Source organism: Camponotus vicinus, unplaced genomic scaffold (genome assembly GCF_025532165.1).
Source record: "Camponotus vicinus isolate PSW18456_S1 unplaced genomic scaffold, iyCamVici1.0 SCAF_4, whole genome shotgun sequence".
NCBI lineage: Eukaryota > Metazoa > Arthropoda > Insecta > Hymenoptera > Formicidae > Camponotus > Camponotus vicinus.
This window is the reverse complement of record NW_028141976.1, coordinates 314327-337500: the sequence shown is the minus strand read 5'-3', so window position 1 is coordinate 337500 and position 23174 is coordinate 314327. Positions and strand designations below refer to the sequence as shown.

At 41.4% G+C, this 23174-nt stretch overlaps 1 protein-coding gene across 1 annotated transcript; it reads left to right on the top strand.

Moving 5' to 3' along the window:
* Nucleotides 1–3147: 3147 nt before the first annotated feature.
* Nucleotides 3148–7687, top strand: LOC145969965 (uncharacterized). The gene is made up of 2 exons (XM_083096305.1): nt 3148–4880; nt 4957–7687. The coding sequence occupies exons 1-2, from the start codon at nt 3802–3804 to the stop codon at nt 7508–7510; spliced, it is 3633 nt and encodes a 1210-aa protein (XP_082952431.1). The 5' UTR covers nt 3148–3801; the 3' UTR covers nt 7511–7687.
* The last annotated feature ends 15487 nt before the right edge of the window (nt 7688–23174 follow it).

Genomic DNA, 23174 nt, shown 5'->3' with positions numbered 1-23174 from the left:
TAGGACACCCTGTATATATTCATATATGTATGTGTGTGTGTGTGTGTGTGTGTGCGTGTGTGCGTGTGTGCGCGTGTGCGTGTGTGCGTGTGTGCGTGTGTGCGTGTGTGCATGTATGTATGTATGTAAGTAGTAAGACTATGAGGTTTCTAACGCAGGGGCTCCGAGGGGGGGTGAGGGGCGAGGGGGAACTGCGGGGGGGACGTCACGGGGGGGGTGATGACGCCACGCGGGGGGGGTGTGACGTCACGTGCGGGGGATGATGACGTCACGCGGGGATGATGACGTCACGTGCGGGGGATGATGACGTCACGCGGAGATGATGACGTCACGCGGGGGATGATGACGTCACGCGGAGATGATGACGTCACGCGGGGATGATGACGTCACGCGATGGATGAGGGGGTCCGCGCGGGTAGGGGGGATCCGCGGCGCGAGCGATGGACGAGGGGGTCCACGCGGGTAGGGGGGATCCGCGGCGCGAGCGATGGACGAGGGGGTCCGCGCGGGTTGGGGGGATCCGCGGAAAGAAGACGGTGGTGTGAGAAGAATAGCGCTACGTGTGGGAACAGGATAGCGTAAAGTGTGTGAAGAGGACAGTGCGACAAGGATGACGCGTGACATCATCAACGTGTGACAAGGATGGCGTCAACGTGGGACAAGGATGATGCATTATAAGATGCCACATAGGTGGGAGCAGGACGACGCAAAGGTAAGTGAGTGATAGCGACGAGCTTGTGAATGAGAGAGAACGATAATAGCGCGAAGAGAACGCATACGAAAGAGAACTATAATATCGCGAGAACAACGTGTGCGAGAGAGAACGATAATAGCTAAGATAACGCGTGCGAGCGAGAACGAAGATATCGCGAGACTTACAACTAACGTGAGACTTATTGTTAGAACGATAGCGCGTACGAAAGAGAGAGAGAGAACGATATCGCTATACTTACAACTAGCGCAAGAGAGACGCAAGGGATGGGAACGCAAGGAGAGGCGCGTAAATAAATACATTTCTTTTCAATACTAAATATAACATTTATTTTAAAATGTGTGCGTGTATTATACAATTTGTGTGTATGTGTGTGTGTGTGTGTGTGTGTCTAATAAAATAATAATAATATAAAATTTAAAAATTTAAAAAGAAAATAATAATAATATAATAATAAAATAATAAGAATAATATATTTGGGGGGAGTGCGCCGGGCTAAGGAGGAGGCCGCTCCTAGAATGCTAAGGGGTCGATGTGCCGGGCTGCGTGGAGCCGCTCCTGGAACAGAAAAAGACATTTGAATAGTTTTTAATAATTTATTTTAGAACTTTTGATGTAATATAAATTGAAAGTTACTTACAATATTATCCATTTATTTTAATTTGTGCAAATGGGACACATATTGCATGATATTATTTGATGCAAATTTTTCCTGCACTCTTTGCAATAACTGCCTAATAATAGAGCACAATAATCCGTTTTGTGTTTCCTGACGGAGTATACGTTTCGAAACGATGATGCCAATCTCAGAAAACAGTCTGAACAATACTTAGTTCCTTCTTCCACATCATAATAATAATATTTGATGCGACACATTTTTATGGTAATATCCAAATTATTTATTTCCATCGCGTTTAAATGTTTATACTTTTTCAGTCTTAATTCTTCATCATTATCACTGGCATAATCTGAATCCACTAAAGGTGGTATTTCTTCCTCGGATTCTTCCTCAGAGCCATCCTCGTCTGATTCGTCTAGATTATCAACATCCATTTGGTTGCCATCTTCGACGATAACAACCTCTTCAATGTCCTCGTCGATGATAATAACATCTTCGTCATCGATGATAATAATCTCTTCTTCAGCCATTGCACTAACGTAACACAAGACTAACGAAACGCAAAGAACAACGAAAGAAATAATATTCTAATGTCGCAGGCTCCTCTTCATTATATATCTTTTAATATCTTTTGTCTCATTCCAACTAGAGCATCACGTCTCATCTACCTCAGCATTTCTCTACATCTTTAGCGGAGCGTGTTGAGAAAAGTATAACTATTCTTATTCGTATGGAAGGAAAGAATTAAAATCATAGATGGAATAAAAATAATTATTTATTGCACGCATCGTAAAGAATATCATTTACAGCACATGTTAATAATTCGCAATCGATTAATGATTCGCTGTTAAAGACGTCACTATCACGTATCGTTTTTACAGCATCGCATACAGTAGTAATATTGTTACGTCGTAAAACAGTTTCAAATTGTTTAAATTTTTCATTTACGAGATACGTATTCTCGCATAACCAATTATGCATATGATCGATACAATTTTCAAAATTAAATAAATGTAATAATGTCGGTGGTTTCATGTACAAAGAATTGTCACATAATGTGAGTTTTACAATTTTCGATTGATACATTTCGATCGATAAATCTCCAATCCTTAATGCGAGAGCAGTCGATTGTAGAAATTGTTCAATGTCTGCTTGCTTCTGCATCAACAAATTCCACGTTGAAAAAGGCAACACTATTTGATTGCCTCGATTATCACCGAGAATCAGTTCCACGTACGACACAGCTCCAACGCTTATTCCAATGTCCAAATACTTGTACGACGTTGGGGTTAGAGCGTATCTTCTTCCAAGTATGCGAGTCGCACGACGAGGCTGAATGCTATAAAAATATATAAATTAGATCAATATTTAAAAAAATTAAATAATTAAATATTTAAAGATCGAAACTTACGTGTCACATTTTTGCTTCTTACACGGTGGAGTTTCACCGTTTCGAATCGGAACGTAAAAATTCATGTTGATTTCTTCAGTGAACCTTTCACACGCGCGATTGATGCAATACTGATCGTATTAGAATTAATATCAATTCAAATAGTATCGCAAATTGCAATGTAGAGGGGATTATTGCTGACACGACATTTTAATTTCCTCTAAAATTTTGTCGCGCCGATATACGGCTGCGATGACATCATCATCCCTAGAACAAAGATTTAGCTGAATTCGCTAAAATCGAGCGCCGGTGTACGGCTGCTCCCGACGCAACCACGTTAGATTTTTCAAATGTATGTGACAAAACGCGAAATTATCAAGGTTAAATTGCAAACGTTACTCCGGGAATTTTTTAAGATGAAATCATTCTAGAATGTTCGATGATATGCATGAGACAGTATATAAATCATGCCGTCAAGGTTAAAACACACATCACCCCTAGACAAAGATTTAGCTGAATGTGCTAAAATCGTGCGCCGATGTACGGCTGCTCCCGACGCAACCACGTCAGATTTTTTCAAATGTACGTGACAAAACGTAAAATTTTCAAGGTTAAATTGCGCATCAGAACAAAGATTTAGCTGAATGCGCTAAAATCGAGCGTCGATGTACGGCTGCTCCTGATGCAATCACGTCAGATTTTTCAAATGTACGTGACAAAACGCGAAATTTTCAAGGTTAAGATGTGCATCGGAACAAAGATTAACCGCCAAGGTTAAAACGCACATCACCCCTAGACAAAGATTTAGCTAAATGTGCTAAAATCAAGCGCCGTTTTACGGCTGCTCCCGATGCAACCACATCAGATTTTTCAAATGTACGTGACAAAACATGAAATTATCAAGGTTAAATTGCACACGCTATTCCGGGGAATTTTTTAAGATGAAATCATTCTAGAATGTTCGATGATATGCACGAGACAGTATATAAATCATGATCAAGAGGCACGCCCCGCCAGTAATTTTGCTAAAGTACATCCGGAACTATCATTGGGAAGCGCATTTCGCAAGTGTGTTACAATATGGAGGAACAAAATTTGCGAGAGCAATCCACATTGATTGATTCGCTGGAAGATTACATTGTGTGGGAACAACGATGCGACCAATACATCGAGTCGTTGGAAGAGCAAAGTCGCATCAAGCGACCGCGATTATCGATCGGAAATCGACAATCGCTGATTGCTCGGATCGCGCGCCTCGAAGGGTTGAAAAATTCGGTACGTGGACGTTTCGTACACGCGGGTGCCGGATGTAGCGCGCGTCAAAATAGACTTGTGTGGCGCGAGATTGATACGGCGTTCGAGAGTCGCGTATCGACTGGTGCGGTGATAAACTATAATCACATTGAACCTCGCCAATTTCTCGATGACGCCAAAGACATAGTGATAGAACATGTGCAGGACGTTATGAAAAAACACTGTAATGTGAAAGTGAACACTATATTTAACGGTGAATTCGTGGCTGGGGATAAACACGCCAACAAAAGTATCAATACGCGAAACTATGAACTCTTTCGCACATCCGATTTACGCGAGTGGTACGAACGGCGTGTTATCGAACCCACCCTAGCGTCTCTGGAAGAGTTTCAGGAACGCGATAGCGGGTGGGCTTTGTCGCGAATACTAAATTTAACTGTAAATATAAATAAGTATAATCCTATGCGTGCGGGGTGTCACATCAAATTATCGCGGGAGATTATGTTGAAAAGAGCGGTGATTAATGTACAATCTAAAGACAATGCGTGTTTCGCGTGGACAGTGGTCGCCGCCCTATACCCCGCCGAAAGAGACACGAATCGGGAATCATCGTACCCGCATTACACGACAGTGCTGAATCTCCAGAACATTGAGTTTCCAGTGACTGTGAACCAAATAAAAAATTTTGAACTTGCCAATGACATTTCTATAAATGTGTACAGCATCGAAGACAAGAACAGCATTGTCCCGATGCGTCTTACGGAGCAGAAGCGGGATAAGCATATCAACTTGCTGTACATTGAAGACGACAACAGCGTCGGACATTTCACTTGGATTAAGAATTTATCCCGGCTCGTGAGCTCACAATTGAGCAAACACAAGAATCCAAAATATATCTGCGATCGGTAAGTTTAATTTGAATAATTATAAGTTATGTAGCAAATTGTATATAAATCTAAAAAAAAAATTTTTCTTTTACAGATGCCTGCATTATTTTAATTCGGACACCAAGTTGCAGTCGCATACGGTCGACTGTGGAAAGATGAATGATTGCGCTGTCCGATTGCCGAGCGATAAGGACAAGTGGTTATCGTTCAACAACTTTAATCGGAAGGAGCGGCTTCCATTTGTGGTCTACGCCGACCTGGAATGCGTTCTGGCCAAGACGGAAGAAGAGAAAAACGCATATCAACATCACCAAGTATTTAGTTTAGCTTATTATGTACATTGTTCATACGACGAATCTTTATCGGCATATCATTCGCGTCGTAGCGCCGATTGTATAGCATGGTTCGCCGCAGACCTCAAAAATTTAGCGTTACGTGTAAAAAATATTTTAAAAACAAATGTCCCCATGGTAAATTTGACGTCCGAAGAGTGGGAGAAATTCCATAGCGCCACTCAATGTCATATATGCGAAAAACCGTTCGTGCAAGACGATACACGCGTTCGCGATCATTGCCATCTGACCGGGCGGTACAGAGGTCCAGCACACTCAAATTGCAATTTAAATTATAAAGAATCTTTTTGTATTCCCATAGTTTTTCACAATTTATCCGGTTATGATTCACATTTCATTATCGAGGAAATAGCCACATCGTTCGAAGGGAAAATCGAGTTACTTCCGATAACAAAAGAGAAATATATTTCGTTTACAAAAGATGTTTGTATGGATGAAGAATCAAAAAATCATGTAAAATTACGTTTCATCGATTCATTCAAATTTCTCGCATCGAGTCTCGACAAATTGGCATCGTTTTTGGACAAAGATAAACTCAAAATTTTAAAATCAGAATTTCAAAATTTATCAACAGAAAATTTCAATTTGTTAACGCGAAAAGGTGTATTTCCGTACGAATACATCGACTCTGTAGAGAGGTTGCAAGATACGTGTTTACCACCGCGCGAATCGTTTTACAGTTCCTTGACCGGTGACACTGTATCCGAGAGCGATTACGCGCACGCCGAGAACATCTGGACGCGATTCTCCATTCGAACGCTAGGAGAATATAGCGATTTATATCTTAAAATTGATGTCTTGTTATTAGCCGACATTTTCGAAAACTTTCGAGATAAATGTATCGAAAGTTACGGACTCGACCCCGCGTATTACTATACTCTCCCCGGATACACGTGGGACGCCATGTTGAAACATACCAAGATCACGTTCGAGCTGCTTACTGACATCGACATGGTTATGTTCATCGAACGTGGTATACGCGGCGGTCTGAGTCAATGTTCGGGTAGATACGCTCGCGCTAATAACAAGTACATGGAGTCGTACGATCCATCGAAACCATCATCGTACTTGATGTACTTTGATGTAAATAATTTGTACGGATGGGCAATGTGTCAACCGTTGCCTTACGCCAATTTTCAATGGGTCGACGATGTGACCAATTTTGATGTATCATCCATCACGCTAGATTCGCCTACAGGCTATGTCCTCGAAGTGGACCTCGAGTACCCGCAACATCTTCACGATGCGCACACTGACCTGCCGTTTTGCCCGACACGCGACAAACCACCTGGCAAGCGGGAATTTAAACTGCTTGCAACGCTATACGATAAGAAGCGTTACGTGATACACTATCGCAACCTGCAGCAGTGTACGCGTCACGGTCTTCGCGTAACAAAAATACATCGAATTTTACAGTTTTCACAATCTCCGTGGCTTCGAAATTACATAGAATTAAATACACATTTTAGAACATTGGCTAAAAATGATTTCGAAAAAAATTTATATAAATTAATGAACAATGCAGTGTTTGGTAAAACGATGGAAAATGTGCGCAATCGTGTCGATGTTAAATTGTTAACAAAGTGGGATGGTCGGTATGGCGCAGAGGCAATGATCGCGAAACCAAATTTCCACAGCAGAAGCGTTTTTTCAGAAAACTTAATCGCTGTGGAATTGCGCAAACTCGAGGTGAAATTCTACAAACCGATTTACGTGGGTATGTGCATACTCGACATATCCAAGACATGTTTGTACGAGTTTCATCACGAGTATATGACGCCAATGTATCGCGACAAATGCCAGGTAATGTACACCGATACGGATAGTCTCATATATCACATTGAGTGCGCGGATGTGTATGAGAATATGAAGCGCGATATCATCAGATTCGACACGAGCGATTATGCAGTGGATAATGCGTATGGTATACCGCTTGTAAATAAAAAGGTACCGGGCCTGATGAAGGACGAAAACAACGGTACCATAATGACCGAATTCGTCGGGCTCAGAGCAAAGATGTACGCGTTACGAGTGAATGGAAAAAAGGACACGAAGAAAGTTAAAGGTGTCAAGAGTAACGTTGTTGCGAGAACGATAACGTTTGACGACTACATGCGGTGTTTGAAAGAAGAAATTGAAATGACGCGTCAGCAGTCGTGTATACGATCTAAACTGCACCAAGTATACACGATCTGCGAGACGAAAATTGCTCTGAGTCCGTACGACGATAAGCGGTATATCGTACCCGAAACCACCGATACGTTACCGTGGGGACATTATAGAATACCATTGTAAATAAATGTATATTTTATTTATTATTAATTGTATATTTTGTACATAACCATGTATATATTTTTATATTTAATACACTTTATATATTTTTATATTATTAAATATTTATATATTAAATTATTTATATAGTTTATATGTATATTATTTTAATAAATATTTATAATACACTATTTTTATGTATCCAAGAGTTGTATGATTTATCCATTCCCAACCATTTCACGTATACGTCATCACCCTTTTCCCGCAAAATTTTTTCCACGAGATATACGTCGGGATTAGCGACGCGTTGTAATTCGTATTCGTAGAATCCTCCAGCGACGGGATCTCCACGCGAATCTTGGAGTATGAATGTCGCGGGATTAGTTTTCTGCACCTCGACAATCTTAAAAACTTCGGTCGTCCAATTAGGTGTGAAACCTTTTTCAAAGATGGTCTTGTATTTGCTTACGCGTACCGAATCGCCTACTTTAAATTTTGTCGGAGCCGCAATTTTTACGTTGCTATACACCGTATTTAAAAGTTTTTCGGCGATCGCTGGAGTGACGTCGGCAGGTCTCATACCGATGGTGCGATGTTTTCGCGTATTGTACTCTGCAACGAGTCGAGATAGCTCGTCGATCCATTTGTAATTTCCGTTGAGCGTAAACATTTTCCACATATTGTTTTTCAAAGTACGATTGAATCGTTCCACGACCGAGGCTTTCATAATGGAATACGTCGAGTAATGATTAATGTTGTGTTTCTTCATGAGTTTCTGCACACTCGCGTTGTAAAATTCTTTTCCTCTGTCGGTTTGAAAATTTTTCGGACACCTTTTATCGTCTCCAATAATCTTTGCGATCGTTTCGGACATTTCGTTTCCGCTCTTGCTCTTGAGCGGTACGGCCCACGCATACTTGCTCAACACATCGATAACTGTGAGTATGTATTTATGACCCTTGTTGAGTCGAGAATACGAACGCATGTCGACCACGTCCGCCTGCCACAGATCGTCGTATCCGCATACAATGACGCGTCTTCGTGGAAAATTTCTTCTCGCCGGAGCATGTAGTTCCTCGACAAGTTGTCGCTTTTCGGAGGTGTTTATCTTCTTTCGCACGTTTGATCGAGGCATAATTAATATTGCGATATTAGTATGTCTCGTTTACTGTGTCGAGTCAGATGTTGCATATCTCAGCACATTCTTTATCTCATCCATCATTATTCGTAGCGCCTGCACGTGTGTTTCAAGCGTGATAATTTTTTGCTCAATTTCTCCCTGTCGATCTCTCAAAAGTTTATCCACATATCGTTTGTTGACGGCGTCAGTATCAGTTTCCGGTTGCGCTACACGTTGAATCTTGCGCGACCTTGCGTCAAAGCCGGTAGTAGTCTGGCAGAGAGCATTATCGCGAACGTAATTTCTCAATAATCCATTCCATTGATAGTACAAATTATTCGACGTTCCGAGCGATAATCCAAATTTATTAATCGACATTTCGGTACCGAGAACTTTGACGGAATGACATGTATCGTTGACGCATAGTTTAATTTATAATAATGCCAGCCTCGCGAAGTTCTTCGATAATTGACAAGATTTCATTGTCGTGAGCATTGTTGCCGGCTCGACGCGAGGCGTCCAGCAATCGCAAACGATCTACCAATTCGTTGGGATCGTTCCAATGCACGTAATCGATCATGTTGTCGCTTAGCGTCATGGTGTGCGGCGCGTCTATACCTCTTCCCACCTTTCTATCGGGGAATAATGGTGCAATTATATATTTGTACTTGTATCCTTTGTTACTTTTAATAGGATTATTAACTTTGTTGTCACGTTTATGCGCATTTGTTGCTTTTAATATACTTTGATATTTATACAAATCGTCTTGAGTGTATTTTTTATGATTGGGAAATTTTCTAAAAATCAAATCGTAGATACCTTCGGATCCCGTATATTTTATTCCATCGATAATTATATTATCTTCCATGTCCACATCGAAACGTTTATCACCGAGCATCATTCCTTCGCTGGTAAATTTAACACCGTAGACGTAATCCATACTCTTATTTTTATCAACACTCATGATAGCTCCTATATATTTTTGCGCTAGTGGACCAAAATGATCTCGGAACGTTTTCTGACCTTCGGACGTTTCTAATTCATGTCGGACCGATGTTACAAACGAATCGGGCGTGGTCTCATAAATTTCTTCGACGGACGGGGATGGTATTGTTTGACGCGGTTGTACTTTTATCGGAGTAGAAACAGTAGCCATATTAGAAAATTGTTTCCTTCGTTTCGATCGATTCGGTGTCGAATATATCGGCGAATCGTTTATCGGCATATTTATCCGTGCTCGCTTTATTCCTTGCTTCGACTCTTTTATTTTTTCCTCGTGCTTCTCTCCAAACGTTAAACTCAATGGTTCAATTTTCGGCGCATCAGATTCCACAGTATTTTCGATAAGCTGTTTTAAAGGTTCGGTAATTGGCTTAAATTGTCTTTCCAATGCAACGTCTTCCTCCATTTTACCAGTTTTCAAAGCGCGATATTTTTTGCGAATTGATTCGCTCATTTTTGCAATCTCTATCGCAATCTTTTCACGATCGTCGTTCATGATGCTTGATCAATGTGTCGATGACGACTGATCGCTTTACGGTATCGCGAAATCATTAAATCCTCTTCTATATCGTCCATTGATCAACGTGCTGTCTTTATCAATGACTACGAAGCCATATTTGCGTTGCCAACATTTCTGACACAATGCGCGGAAATCGTCGTAAGACATGTCGGTATTTACATGATCGTTGTATACATGTTTCAAGTTTGTGCCGTCTTGTTTAAATAAAATCAAAAGATTCGCATTATCGCGTATAAGATGCTTAGGTATCTTGGCATACGTTTGACAAAGATAGAAACAGTCGACGCTCGAGTGTCGACCCATTGCAAAGTATTCTCTTATCGTATCTTGCTTGTCACATGCCACGTCATCAAAGATAAAGATGGAATTCGGAAGCGCCTCGCTCGGTGGAATGACATCGCTGTTATTAGAGAATGTGAAATAGCCAATTTCGTCTATAGGTGCTAATAAATTTTCCAAGTATCTATATTTCGGTTGTTGAAGCGATTTCGAGTATACGTACGCGTTCTCGAAACGTACACCGTACGGACTTTCTATCAAACTAATCAACACGTTTGTCTTACCGCAGTTTGAAGGGCCGCAAACGATACCGCGTATAGTAGTCGGTAGCATGTTTCCATGCTTGCGTACTTTTTTCTCCGATATTAGTCTATCGTCGAAATTTGATACTTTGATTATCCGCGCTTGTCGCACGAACCGCATGTTTTCTCTTTCGAATCAATTTTGCGAATGATCACGAGGGGGGAGACCTATTTATAGAGGTGTCTCAACTCGAAACCGTTCAGTATCAAAATGTTTCTCCTTCTGTCGGATGAAAGAGACATTTTCCGGCTTACCGCCGAACAACTGCAGTATATCCCAAAGATTGTTTTACTACAAAATTTTGGTGATTACGTGGAACGATTGTGGGACAAGCTTCCAGAATATATAAAGGCTGATTCGGAGGTTCGACAATATCGTTCGTGCATGCGACATTACAATCAGCCGTGGATGCGAACACACATCGACGGTCCACCACCGTTAATAAAAAATTGCTACGAATGTCAGCGAGAATCGTAAGAGGTAGCGGTCTCTTAAATCGTGCGATAAACGCTCTTCCCATTGAATTACATATTCCCGGTTATCAGTTTTGCGGCCCGGGAACTCGATTAGAGAAACGATTGGCTAGAGGCGATCGAGGCATCAATCCATTGGACACCGCTTGTCGCGAGCACGACATTGCTTACTCGCGAAGCAACGACCTCGGTCAACGACACGTCGCGGATCGCATACTAGCTGCAAGAGCGCGAGAACGCATTACCGCGAGGGATTCGACTCTTGGCGAAAGAGCAGCCGCTACGACTGTTTGGGCGGCAATGAAGGCAAAGACAAAACTCGGCATGGGGATGAAAAAGCCATCGACGACAAAGAGGAGGAAAAAACGAATACTTCCAGTAGCGAAACGCGGTGGTATTTTATCACTTTTACCGTTGTTGGGAGTTGTCGGTTCTTTGGCCGGCGGTGCGGCGGGAATCGCAAAGGCGGTAAACGATAGCAAGGCGGCGCAACGTCAGCTGGAAGAGTTGCAGCGTCACAATCGCGCTATGGAAGGTCGCGGACTTTATCTCGCTCCGTACAAGCGTGGACAGGGATTCTCAACAAAGTCTAAGAAAAAAAAAACGTCGAAAAAACATTAAAAATGCCTACTGGTGCGACAACTAACGTGCAATTGGAACAATTGGCGAAACGTATGCACATACCGTTCTTTAGAGGTGTTTTCATGCGCAATAATTTACCAATAAGCGGTGTACGACGAAACGAGAGCGGTATCGTCAATTTGGATGACGTTGATGGTCCCGGTACTCATTGGGTAGCGTACGCAAAGAGGGGAGATCGTGTCGTATATTTCGACAGTTTTGGAAACCTTCGACCACCCAAGGAACTTGTGCGATATTTCGGACGAGTGAAAATTGAATACAATTATGCATCTTATCAAAGTTACAATCAGAGCATCTGTGGACAGTTGTGTTTAAAATTTCTTCAAACAGTCGACGATCAATTTAAAGCCTGACAATCCATCGTCACGACTCAGTATTCGTTCGACATGTCACTGACACTTACGTTGACTGGCAGAAGCAGCGTTCTCGCTGTAAGCTATTTTCCCGCTATAGATTTGACTGATGCCGATTACGAGCTTGGATTAACGGATTTTGAAACTTATCATACGATTCCAAACGTAAATTTTTCGAATAATAAATTTTACTTTGGCAACGACGACAAGGAAATTACGATTCCCGAAGGATCGTACGAATTGCACGCTATAAATGACTATCTCAAACGTGCAATTTTGCAAGATGAACACCTTTCCAGAGATGTTGAAAACGATTATGATGAGGAATATCCAATAGCGCTCCGCGCCAATCATAGCACGCTAAAGAGCGAAATCAAATGTGCCTACAGAATAAACTTTACCAAACCCAACAATGTAGGATCCTTGCTTGGATTCTCATCGAATCGTATATTGCAACCTCGCGAGTGGTACGAATCAGACGAACCAGTTAATATTATAAACGTAAATATTATTCGTATAGAATGTAACGTGACTACTGGTGCGTACAGCAATGGCATGCGCGTACACACAATACATGAATTTTCACCGAGCGTACCACCAGGATATAAGATATCGGAAACGCCGGCACAGATCATTTACCTGCCGATCATCGTACGGAGCATTACGGATTTAACGATACGTATTGTGGATCAAAGAGGTCGATTGCTCGATTTTCGAGGAGAGGAAATTACCGTAAGATTGCATATACGGCAGCGACAAACATAGTATGCTCGTGCTGAACGAAACGGAGCACGCGAGAGACAATACTTTTACGAGGGACAATACTATTGCGGTATCGGGTGACAATAATAAGATAGCCATTAAGAAGAAGCTGAGCGCGTTGAATCGTGAATTTTTAAAATCATTGGGATTCATCGTACGAAAAGAATGATTGATATTTTGAATATCGGAGGTGAGCCAGTCTTTGACGATCGCATCGTCAAGATTGAGACTCATACATACAATCCGTACGCCAATACGACGCTTGGATACAGCGACGAGATACGAATACCTATACAACATCAGGATTTGTACACGTTACCGTGCGAAAGCTTTCTTTACATCGAGGGAAGGTTTAATGTGCGTAAAGCGAATGACGAAATGAAGGTTGTATTGGGAAACAATTGCGTCGCATTCATGTTTGATGAGCTTCGATACGAACTCGACGGAGTAGAGATTGATCGCAACAGAAATGTTGGAATAACTTCGACGCTCAAAAATTATGTCTCTCTAACGCACCAGAAAAGTATAAACTTGAAGAACGCTGCGTGGGATTTGACGTACAATGGTGACAAAAATTATTTCAACTATTGCGTACCGCTCAACATGCTGCTGGGATTTTGCGGATTATAAACGCGTTGTGATTAACGCTCGTCACGAATTGATTTTGATACGTTCGCGCAACGATAATAATTGTCTATTCGGACACCCATCGTCGGAAGCAGAGATTGAATTACTCAAGATACAGTGGCGTATGCCTCATGTAATATTGAACGAGATTAATAAATTGTCGATGTTGCGAATGTTGGAAAGCGACGATACTTGAACATGAGTTTCAGATCTTGGGATCTATACGAATTTCCTCTGCTGCATAGCACGACTAAGCATTCATGGACCGTGAAAGCCGCCTCCCAGCTAGAGAAACCACGATACGTGATCTTTGCATTGCAAACTGGTAAAAAGAATTCAGTGTCACAAGATGTTACATTATTCGATGATTGCAAATTAACCAACGTTAAACTCTATTTAAACTCGGAATTTTATCCCTATGATGATTTAAATTTAGATTTTGAAAAAAATAGATTCGCCGTTCTATTCAACATGTACTCTCGTTTTCGCAAATCTTATTACGGATGCGATAACAGCACCACGCTATTAACCATTTCAAAGTTTCTACATTGCGGTCCTCTCGCGGTCATTGATTGCTCGCGACAAAACGAGTCTATCAAAACTGCTACCGTGGACGTGAGAATAGAGTTTGAATGCAGGGAAAATATACCGGCGAATACTACCGCCTATTGTCTCATCTTGCACGATCGGGTTGTCGAATATAATCCATTGACCAATGTAGTCCGCAAAATTACATAAGTCAGCAAATATCCCCTCCATTACATATGAAAAAATATAAAAGATTGAGATGTTTGACGATCGACATCAGTCTGCGATCAGATCTTGTCATCATGGCTGTGCCAACGTTTGTGGATCTACAAGGATTTATCGTTGACAAAAATTTTGTCGTGAAGGAAGCTGCTGTTCTGAGAAAGGGATCCATACTTTCTCATTACATTTTTACATGTCCCGAACCATGGCACATGCTCACAAAATCTGAGAGATGTCAGGTTTTATGGCTGATGAAAAATCATCATGGATTATCGTGGAATGATGGACACGTTTCATATTGGAAATCGAAACGTTTAATTATGACGGCGGTGATGGGTACAACGAGGGAGGATGATGATGCGTCACCTCTCGTGTACGTTAAAGGGCACGAAAAATGACAATGGTTAGCTGATGTACTGGACAATGATGCGAGAAACGATGTGATTATCGAAACTTTGGATGCAGACTATGAGGATGTAGCTTCTTTAAATAAGTTAGATATTAAGAATACTGTACGTTGTGAAAATCATGTAAAAAATTGCGCTTTAGAAAATGTATTTAAGATTTATAATTGGTGGTTGAAACATCATGATAATGATTCGTCGAATCCATATTTATAATAAATTGATGATGCAATATATTTTTATCGTCTTTCTTTTTCTCTCCTTTCTTTCCTCATCTCTATCTATGTACGTGTGCAGTATCGTGTTTCCGTACGTGACACAGCTGCCGCAGATATTGTATTTCGATACTATATTGTGGTATATGATAAAATATTTAAATATTTGATAATTGAATATAGTTTTGCGTTCGATAGTCGTTGATTTCCTTTCAACAGTTGTTCATTTCCGTTCGATAGTCGTTCATTTCCGTTCGATGGGCGTTCATTTCCGTTCGACGAGCGTTCATTTCCGTTCGATGATCGTTCGTTTCCGTTCGACGGGCGTTCATTTCCGTTCGACGATCGTTCGTTTCCGTTCGATTACCGTTCAATTACCGTTCGACGGGCGTTCATTTCCGTTCGATGACCGTTCAATTACCGTTCGACAACCGTTCAACGAGCGTTCGTTTCCGTTCGATGACCGTTCGACGGTCGTTCATTTCCGTTCGACGAGCGTTCGTTTGCGTTCGACAGTCGTTCGTTTCCGTTCGATGACCGTTCGATAGCCATTCAATTGCTGTTCGACGAGCGTTCGTTTGCGTTCGACAGTCGTTCGTTTTCGTTCGATGACCGTTCGATAGCCGTTCAACGGTCGTTCATTTCCGTTCGATGACCGTTCGACGAGCGTTCGTTTGCGTTCGATAGTCGCTCATTTCCGTTCGATGACCGTTCGAGCAGGGTTGACACATTATATTATAATGTTATATTATATCATGCATACTTTTGTCTTACGAGGCGTTTTTGGTAAAGCGATAATGATACGTCCTTATTCTAAAGTTTCGTACCGAGACCTCGTTGTCTCCTCACAAAGTTGCGATATGATAATATTAATATTATATTATATACCACGCTGAGTTGCATGGGACCATACTTTTTTGTCTTACGACGCGTTTATGATATGGTGATAATGCCACATCTCTACTATAAAACCTCGTGCCGAGACTTCGTTCTCTCATCAGAAAGTTCTGACCGGTGCACGAGTTAAGAAGAAATATTATATTAAGTAAAGATTTAAATAATGGATCGCGTAAATATATACCCTCTATGGAAAAAGAAATTTTTTGACCTATTATGCATCGTGCTCCTAAAGCTGATGTTCCTATGGAATGTAAGTATTGAGTGTATTATGATTATTTTATAAAAATTGTAAAAATGTGTTTATAATAATTTTTTTTTTGTCTTGTAGTTCCAGGATGAAGTCCGGATACCAGGCTTCATAAATATTGAGCACCGTCAGTGGGTGCGGGTGCTGCGCCGGGCAAGGAGAAGCCACTTTTTATATATGTGGGGCGACACCCCGGAGAGTCGCCAGGTCGAAGATATTTTCGACCTGCGGCGGCTCTTCGGGGAAGAGCCTCACGAAGAAATAGAGGAACTATGGAACATAGAAGAAGAGGAGCAGGAGGAGGAAGAGGATGAGGAAGAGGAAAGAGAAGAGGAGGAAGAGGAGGATGGAGAAAGAGAAGAGGAGGATGGGGAAAGAGAAGAGGAGGAAGAGGAGGATGGGGAAAGAGAAGGGGAGAATGAGGAGCAGGAAGAAGAGGAGCAGGAGGAGAATGAGGAAAAACACGAGGAATGGATTGACAGATGTAAGTTTTTTATCAATCTTATCGTAATATATTTCTATTAACGCTGCATCTTTTTTCTGTTCCAGGAGCGGCCTTCCCCTTAGCCCGGCGCATCACCCCCCCCCCATATATATATATATATATTTTTTTATTTTTTATATTTTATATTTTTTTTAATTTTTTAAATTTTAAATTTTATATTACTATTCTTATTATTATTATTATATTTTTAAATTTTATACCTTTTATATCTTTTATTATTATATTATTATTATATTTTTAAATTTTTATTTTATTATTATTATTACATATTAAGCACACACACACACACACACACACACACAAATTGTATAATACACGCACACAATAAATGTTATATTTTAATTTAAAAAAAAGAAATGTATTTATTTACGCGCCTCTTCTTGCGCTCCCATCCTTTGCGTCTCTCTTGCGCTAGTTGTAAGAATTTATCGTTCTCTCTCTCTTTCGTACGCGCTATCGTTTTAACAATAAGTCTCGCGTTAGTTGTAAGTCTCGCGATATCTTCGTTCTCGCTCGCACGCGTTATCTTAGCTATTATCGTTCTCTCTCATTCATATGCTCATCGCTATCACTCACTTACCTTTGCGTCGTCCTTCTCCCACCTATGCAGCATCTTACAATGCGTCGTCCTTGTCCCACGTTGACGCCATCCTTGTCACACGTTGATGATGTCACGTGTCATCCTTGTCGCACTGTCCTCTTCACACACTTTACGCTATCCTTTTCAAACCAGTGCACCGTCTTTCTCACACGTGGACACATCGCGGGCCCGCCGCGGATCCCCCCTTCCCGCGCGGACCCCCTCGTCCATCGGTCGCGCCGCGGATCCCCCTACCCGCGCGGACCCCCTCGTCCATCGCTCACGCCGCGGATCCCCTCTACCCGCGCGGACCCCCTCGTCCATCGCTCGCGCCGCGATCCCACCTACCCGCGCGGACCCCCTCGTCCACCGGTCGCGCCGCGGATCCCCCTACCCGCGCGTGATGTCACTCCCCGCACGTGACGTCATCATCCCCCGCGTGACGTCATCATCCCCCCCCACGTGACGTCATCATCCCCCGCACGTGATGTCATCATCCCCGCGTGACGTCATCCCCCGTGGCGTCATCCCCCGTGGCGTCGCCCCCCCCCGCGTGACGTCATCCCCCGTGACGTCATCCCCCTGGTGACGTCACCCCCCCGCAGGTTCCCCCTCGCCCCTCACCCCCCCTCGGAGCCCCTGGGTTAGAAACCTCATAGTATTACTACTGTTAGGTACGTTCGATTTTTAATTTTTTTTTTCTTATGTTGGTACACTCGTCCTGAACATATGTTCACAGTTTCAGCTATATAGCATTTTTTGTTTGTATGTGAGAGACATAAAGGTTAGAACTGTTTTGCGTGTTCGGCGATCTGTTGCTGTCGAAAAAATGGATCAAAGAATTTGCATCAAATTCTGTGTAAAAAATGGAATTAAGTGCTCCGAAACGCTTGAAATGTTGACAGTGGCATATGGTGAGTGTACTCTAAGTAAAAAAAATGTTTATAAGTGGTACAAACTCTTCCAAGAAGGCCGAGAAAATGTTGAAGATGAAGCTCGCCCTGGACGCCCCAGCACGTCAACAACAGATGCAAATGTTAAAGAAGTAAAGGAAATGGTTCTGAATAATCGTCGAATCACTATCAGAGAAGTTGCTGAAGATATTGGCATATCAGTTGGCTCATGCCATGAAATTTTTTCCGATATTTTGGGCATGAAACGTGTGTCAGCAAAGTTTGTTCCAAAACTGCTGAATTTTGACCAAAAAAGTCGTCGCATGTCCATCTCTCAGGAGATGCTTAATGACGTCAATGACGATCCAGACTTGCTCAAAAGGGTCATAACTGGTGACGAAACATGGGTGTATGGTTATGACGTCGAAACCAAAGCCCAATCATCCCAATGGAAGCAGTCAGACGAGCCAAGACCGAAAAAAGCACGCCAAGTTCGGTCAAATGTGAAAGTTTTGCTCACCGTTTTCTTCGATTACAACGGCGTAGTGCATCACGAGTTCTTACCACAAGGTCGTACGGTTAATAAGGAGTATTACTTTGAAGTTATGCGCCGTTTGCGTGATGCAATACGAAAAAAACGCCCTAATTTGTGGAAAGACAATTCGTGGCTTTTGCATCACGATAATGCACCTGCTCACACATCGTTGCTTGTTAGTAGTTTTTTGGCCAAAACCAACACCATAATCATGCCTCAACCACCATATTCACCGGACTTGGCCCCCTGCGACTTCTTTCTGTTCCCAAAACTCAAACGATCCATGAAAGGACGGAGGTTTGCCACGATTGAGGAAATAAAGACCGCATCGCTGAAAGAACTCAAGGACATACCAAAAAGTGCATTTCAGAAGTGCTTTGAAGACTGGAAAAAGCGCTGGCACAAATGTATTATATCTGAGGGGGATTACTTTGAAGGGGACAAAATAAATATTGATGAATAAATAAATATTTTTTGAGAAAATTACAAAGTCACCTTATTTTTTGAACACACCTCGTATCACATTGGAATGAAAACAGTGGAAAGGGTCTATGGTAGAGATGAAGGTGATGAGCGTTTAAGAAACAGAGCAACTGTCAGTATCGAATTGGATAGCAGTGAAAAGAGTGTCGAGCGAACGGTTGAAAAGAGTATCGAGCGAGTGTCGAGCGAACGGTTGAAAAGAGTGTCGAGCGAACAGAAGGAAGTCTTATATATCGGATTAAATAGATTATAAAAAAAAGAAAAGAAGGAAGGTAAGAAATAAAAAAAAAGAAAATAAGGAACAAGAAATAATACAAAGGATAATGATATTATTTATCTTTTTCATATTAGCATGTGCCCCCAGTGCTATATAGACCCGCCCCGCGGTTCGACCCGCTACTCCGCGGATTGCGTAATGCAATGTGCTTTAAGGTCTATGGTCGCTTTTTAGAGATGCCCGGACAGGTTCAGGACATGAAATTTTGCCAAGTTTGCTATCCGGTGTTTCACCGGAATAGTCTCCTAAAACCTTTTTCGCAACATCAATTTTGCGACGGTGGAGCGCTGTCGAAGATGTAAAAGGTCAATATCATTGGTGCAACCCATCTATGATTGCGATGAATGCTTCCCAATGTACATACGTGTGTACAACGTAATGAAAAAACAAAATCTTAACATGAGCGAACTCCTAATATTACATTATGATATGAAAGCTCTTAATTTAATCAAACTGCATTTTATAACAGATCCTTTTATTGACGATAAAACCTTACCTAACCTAGTTGAAGATCGAGATAACATGTTGGAATAACATACATGTAATTATATTATATTATATTGTATTATATTATATTATATTATATTATATTATATTATATTATATTATATATATTATTATATTATATTACTTAAAAATTTTTTTTATTAATATTTCTTTTATTAGTATAACACACACACACACACACACACACACAAATGTATTCATTAACACATTTATAATAAATTTATATTTTTATTGTAGAAAGAAACATTTATTTATACACATTTCGTTGCGCTCCCATCCTTTGGCATCTCTCTCTCTCTCTCTCGCGCGTTAATCATAAGTCTCGCAATATCTTCGACATGTGTCATTGTTCTTTCACGCTATCTCTTTCTCTCTCGCATGCGCTATGATACAAAAATGTACACGGTTAAATAATTTTATATTTTATAAAGTTATCCTATAATGTCCCCACGGTAGAGTATTAGTGGTTTCGGGTACGATATACCGCTTATCATCGTACGGGCTCAAAGCAATTTTCGTCTCGCGAATTGTGTATACTTCGTGCAATTTAGATCTTATACAGGACTGTTGTCGCGTCATTTCGATCTCATCGTGCAAACACCGCGTGTAATCGTCGAATGTTATCGTTCTCGCGACAACGTTGCTCTTGACGCCTTTTGCCTTTTTTGTGTCTGTCTTACCATCGACTCGTAACGCATACATTTTTGCTCTAAGCCCAACGAATTCGGTCATTATCACACCGTTATTTTCATCCTTCATCAAGCCCGGCACTTTTTTATTCACGAGCTGTATACCGTACGCATTGTCCGCGGCATAATCGCTCTTATCGAATCTAGCGATATCGCGCTTTATGTTCTCGTACGCATCGACGCACTCGACGTGATATATTAGACTATCTATGTCGGTGTACATGATCTTACATTTGTCGCGATACAGGGGAGACATATACTCGTGGTGAAATTCATACAGACACACTTTCGATATGTCGAGTATACACATACCGACGTATATTGGTTTATAAAATTTTACTTCCAATTTTCGCAATTCTACGGCGATTAAATTTTCCGAAAAAACGCTTCGACTATGGAAATTTGGTTTGGCGATCATCGCTTCTGCGCCGTATCGTCCATCCCACTTTGTTAATAATTTTACATCGACGCGATTACGCACATTTTCCATAGTTTTGTCAAATACCGCGTTATTCATCAGTTTATATAAATTTTTTTCAAAATCATTTTTCGCGAGTGTTCTAAACTGTGTATTTAATTCAATATAATTGCGAAGCCACGGAGATTGCGTAAATTGTAATACGCGATGTATTTTTGTAACGCGAAGGCCGTGTCGCGTACATTGCTGTAGATTACGATAGTGTATCACATAACGCTTCTTATCGTATAGCGTTGCGAGGAGTTTGTCTTGCCGCTTGCCGGGCGGCTTGTTGCGTGTCGGACAAAACGGTAGGTCAGTGTGCGTATCGTGAAGATGTTGCGGGTACTCGAGATCGACTTCGAGGATATAACCCGTAGGCGAATCTAACGCGATCGATGCTATGTCAAAATTCGACACGTCGTCGACCCATCGAAAATCGGCATAGGGCAACGGTTGACACATTGCCCATCCGTATAAATTATTAACGTCAAAATACATCAAGTACGATGATGATTTCGATGAGTCGTACGATTGCATGTACTTGTTATTAGCACGCGCGTATCTGTTGGAACATTGGCTCAGACCACCGCGTATACCGCGTTCGATAAACATGACCATGTCGATGTCGGTAAGCAATTCGAACGTAATCTTTGTATGCTTCAACATGGCATTCCACGTGTATCCGGGGAGAGTATAGTAATACGCGGGGTCGAGTCCGTAACTTTTGATGCAACTATCGCGAAAGTTTTCAAAAATATCGGTTAATAACAAGACGTCGATTTTGAGATACAAATCGCTATATTCGCCTAGCGTTCGAATGGAGAATCGCGTCCAGATGTTCTCGGCGTGCGCGTAATCGCTCTCGGATATAGTTTCACCGGTCAAGGAACTGTAGAATGATTCGCGCGGTGGTAAACATGTATCTTGCAACCTATCTACAGAGTCGACATATTCGTACGGAAAGACGCCTTTCCGTGTTAAAAAACTGAAATTTTCTGCGGATAAATTTGGAAATTGTGAATGTAAAATTTTGAGTTTATCTTTGTCTAGATAAGATGCCAATTTGTCGAGACTTGCCGTAAGAAATTTATACGAATCGATGAAGCGTAATTTTACATGATTTTTCCGTGATTTTCTTTTGTCTTCCTTACAGTCAACATTTTTCGTAAACGAAATATATTTTTCCTTGGTTATCGGAAGTAATTCGATTTCCCCTTCGAACGCCGTGGCTATATCCTTGATAATGAAATGCGCGTCGTAACCGGATAAATTGTGAAAGACTATGGGAATGTAAAAAGATTCTTTGTAATTTAGATTGCAATTTGAGTGCGCGGGACCCCTATATCGCCCGGTCAAATGACAATGATCGCGTACACGCGTATCGTCTTCTTGCGTAAACAATTTTTCGCATATATGACAATGCGTTGCACTATGAAATTTTCCCACTCTTCTGATGTTAAATCTACCATGGGGACATTTGTTGTTAAAATAGTCTTTACACGTAACGCTAAATTTTTAAGTTCTTCGGTGAACCACGCGATACAATCAATACTGCGGTGAGAATTATAAACGGATAACGAGTTGTCGTGCGAACAGTGTATATAATACGCTATACTATATACCTTATGATGCTGATAATTTTTTTCTTCGTCAGTCTTTGTCAACGCACATTCCAAATCGGCATAAATCACAAATGGAAGCCGCTCTTTCCTCGTGTAGTTGTTGAACTCGAGCCACTTGTCATTGTCGCTCGGCAATCGGATAGCGCATTCGTTCATCTCCCCGCAGTCGACCATGTGTGACTGCAACTTGTCCTCCGATCCGAAATAGTGCAAGCATCTATAAAAGAATATTTAAATTAAAGATTTATGCAATGCATTATATATTTTATAATTACATAAACTATTTAAATTATACGTACCGATCACAGATATATTTTTGATTCTTGTGTTTGCTCAACTGTGAACTGACAAGTCGCGATAGATTTTTGATGCACGCGAAATGTCCGACGCTGTTGCCGTCTTCCACGTACAACAAGTTCACATGTTTGTCTTTCTTGTGTTCCGAAAGACGTATCGGAACAATGCTGTTCTCTTTCTCGATGCTGTACACGTTGATCGAGATATTGTTTGCAAGTTCAAAGTTTTTTAGTTGGTTCAACG

Excerpts from the sequence above, each read along its gene's own strand:
- LOC145969965 (XM_083096305.1), top strand. The coding sequence starts at position 3,802 with ATGGAGGAACAAAATTTGCGAGAGCAATCCACATTGATTGATTCGCTG. Across the intron at positions 4,881-4,956 it reads CCAAAATATATCTGCGATCG|ATGCCTGCATTATTTTAATT; the intron begins GTAAGTTTAATT and ends TTTCTTTTACAG.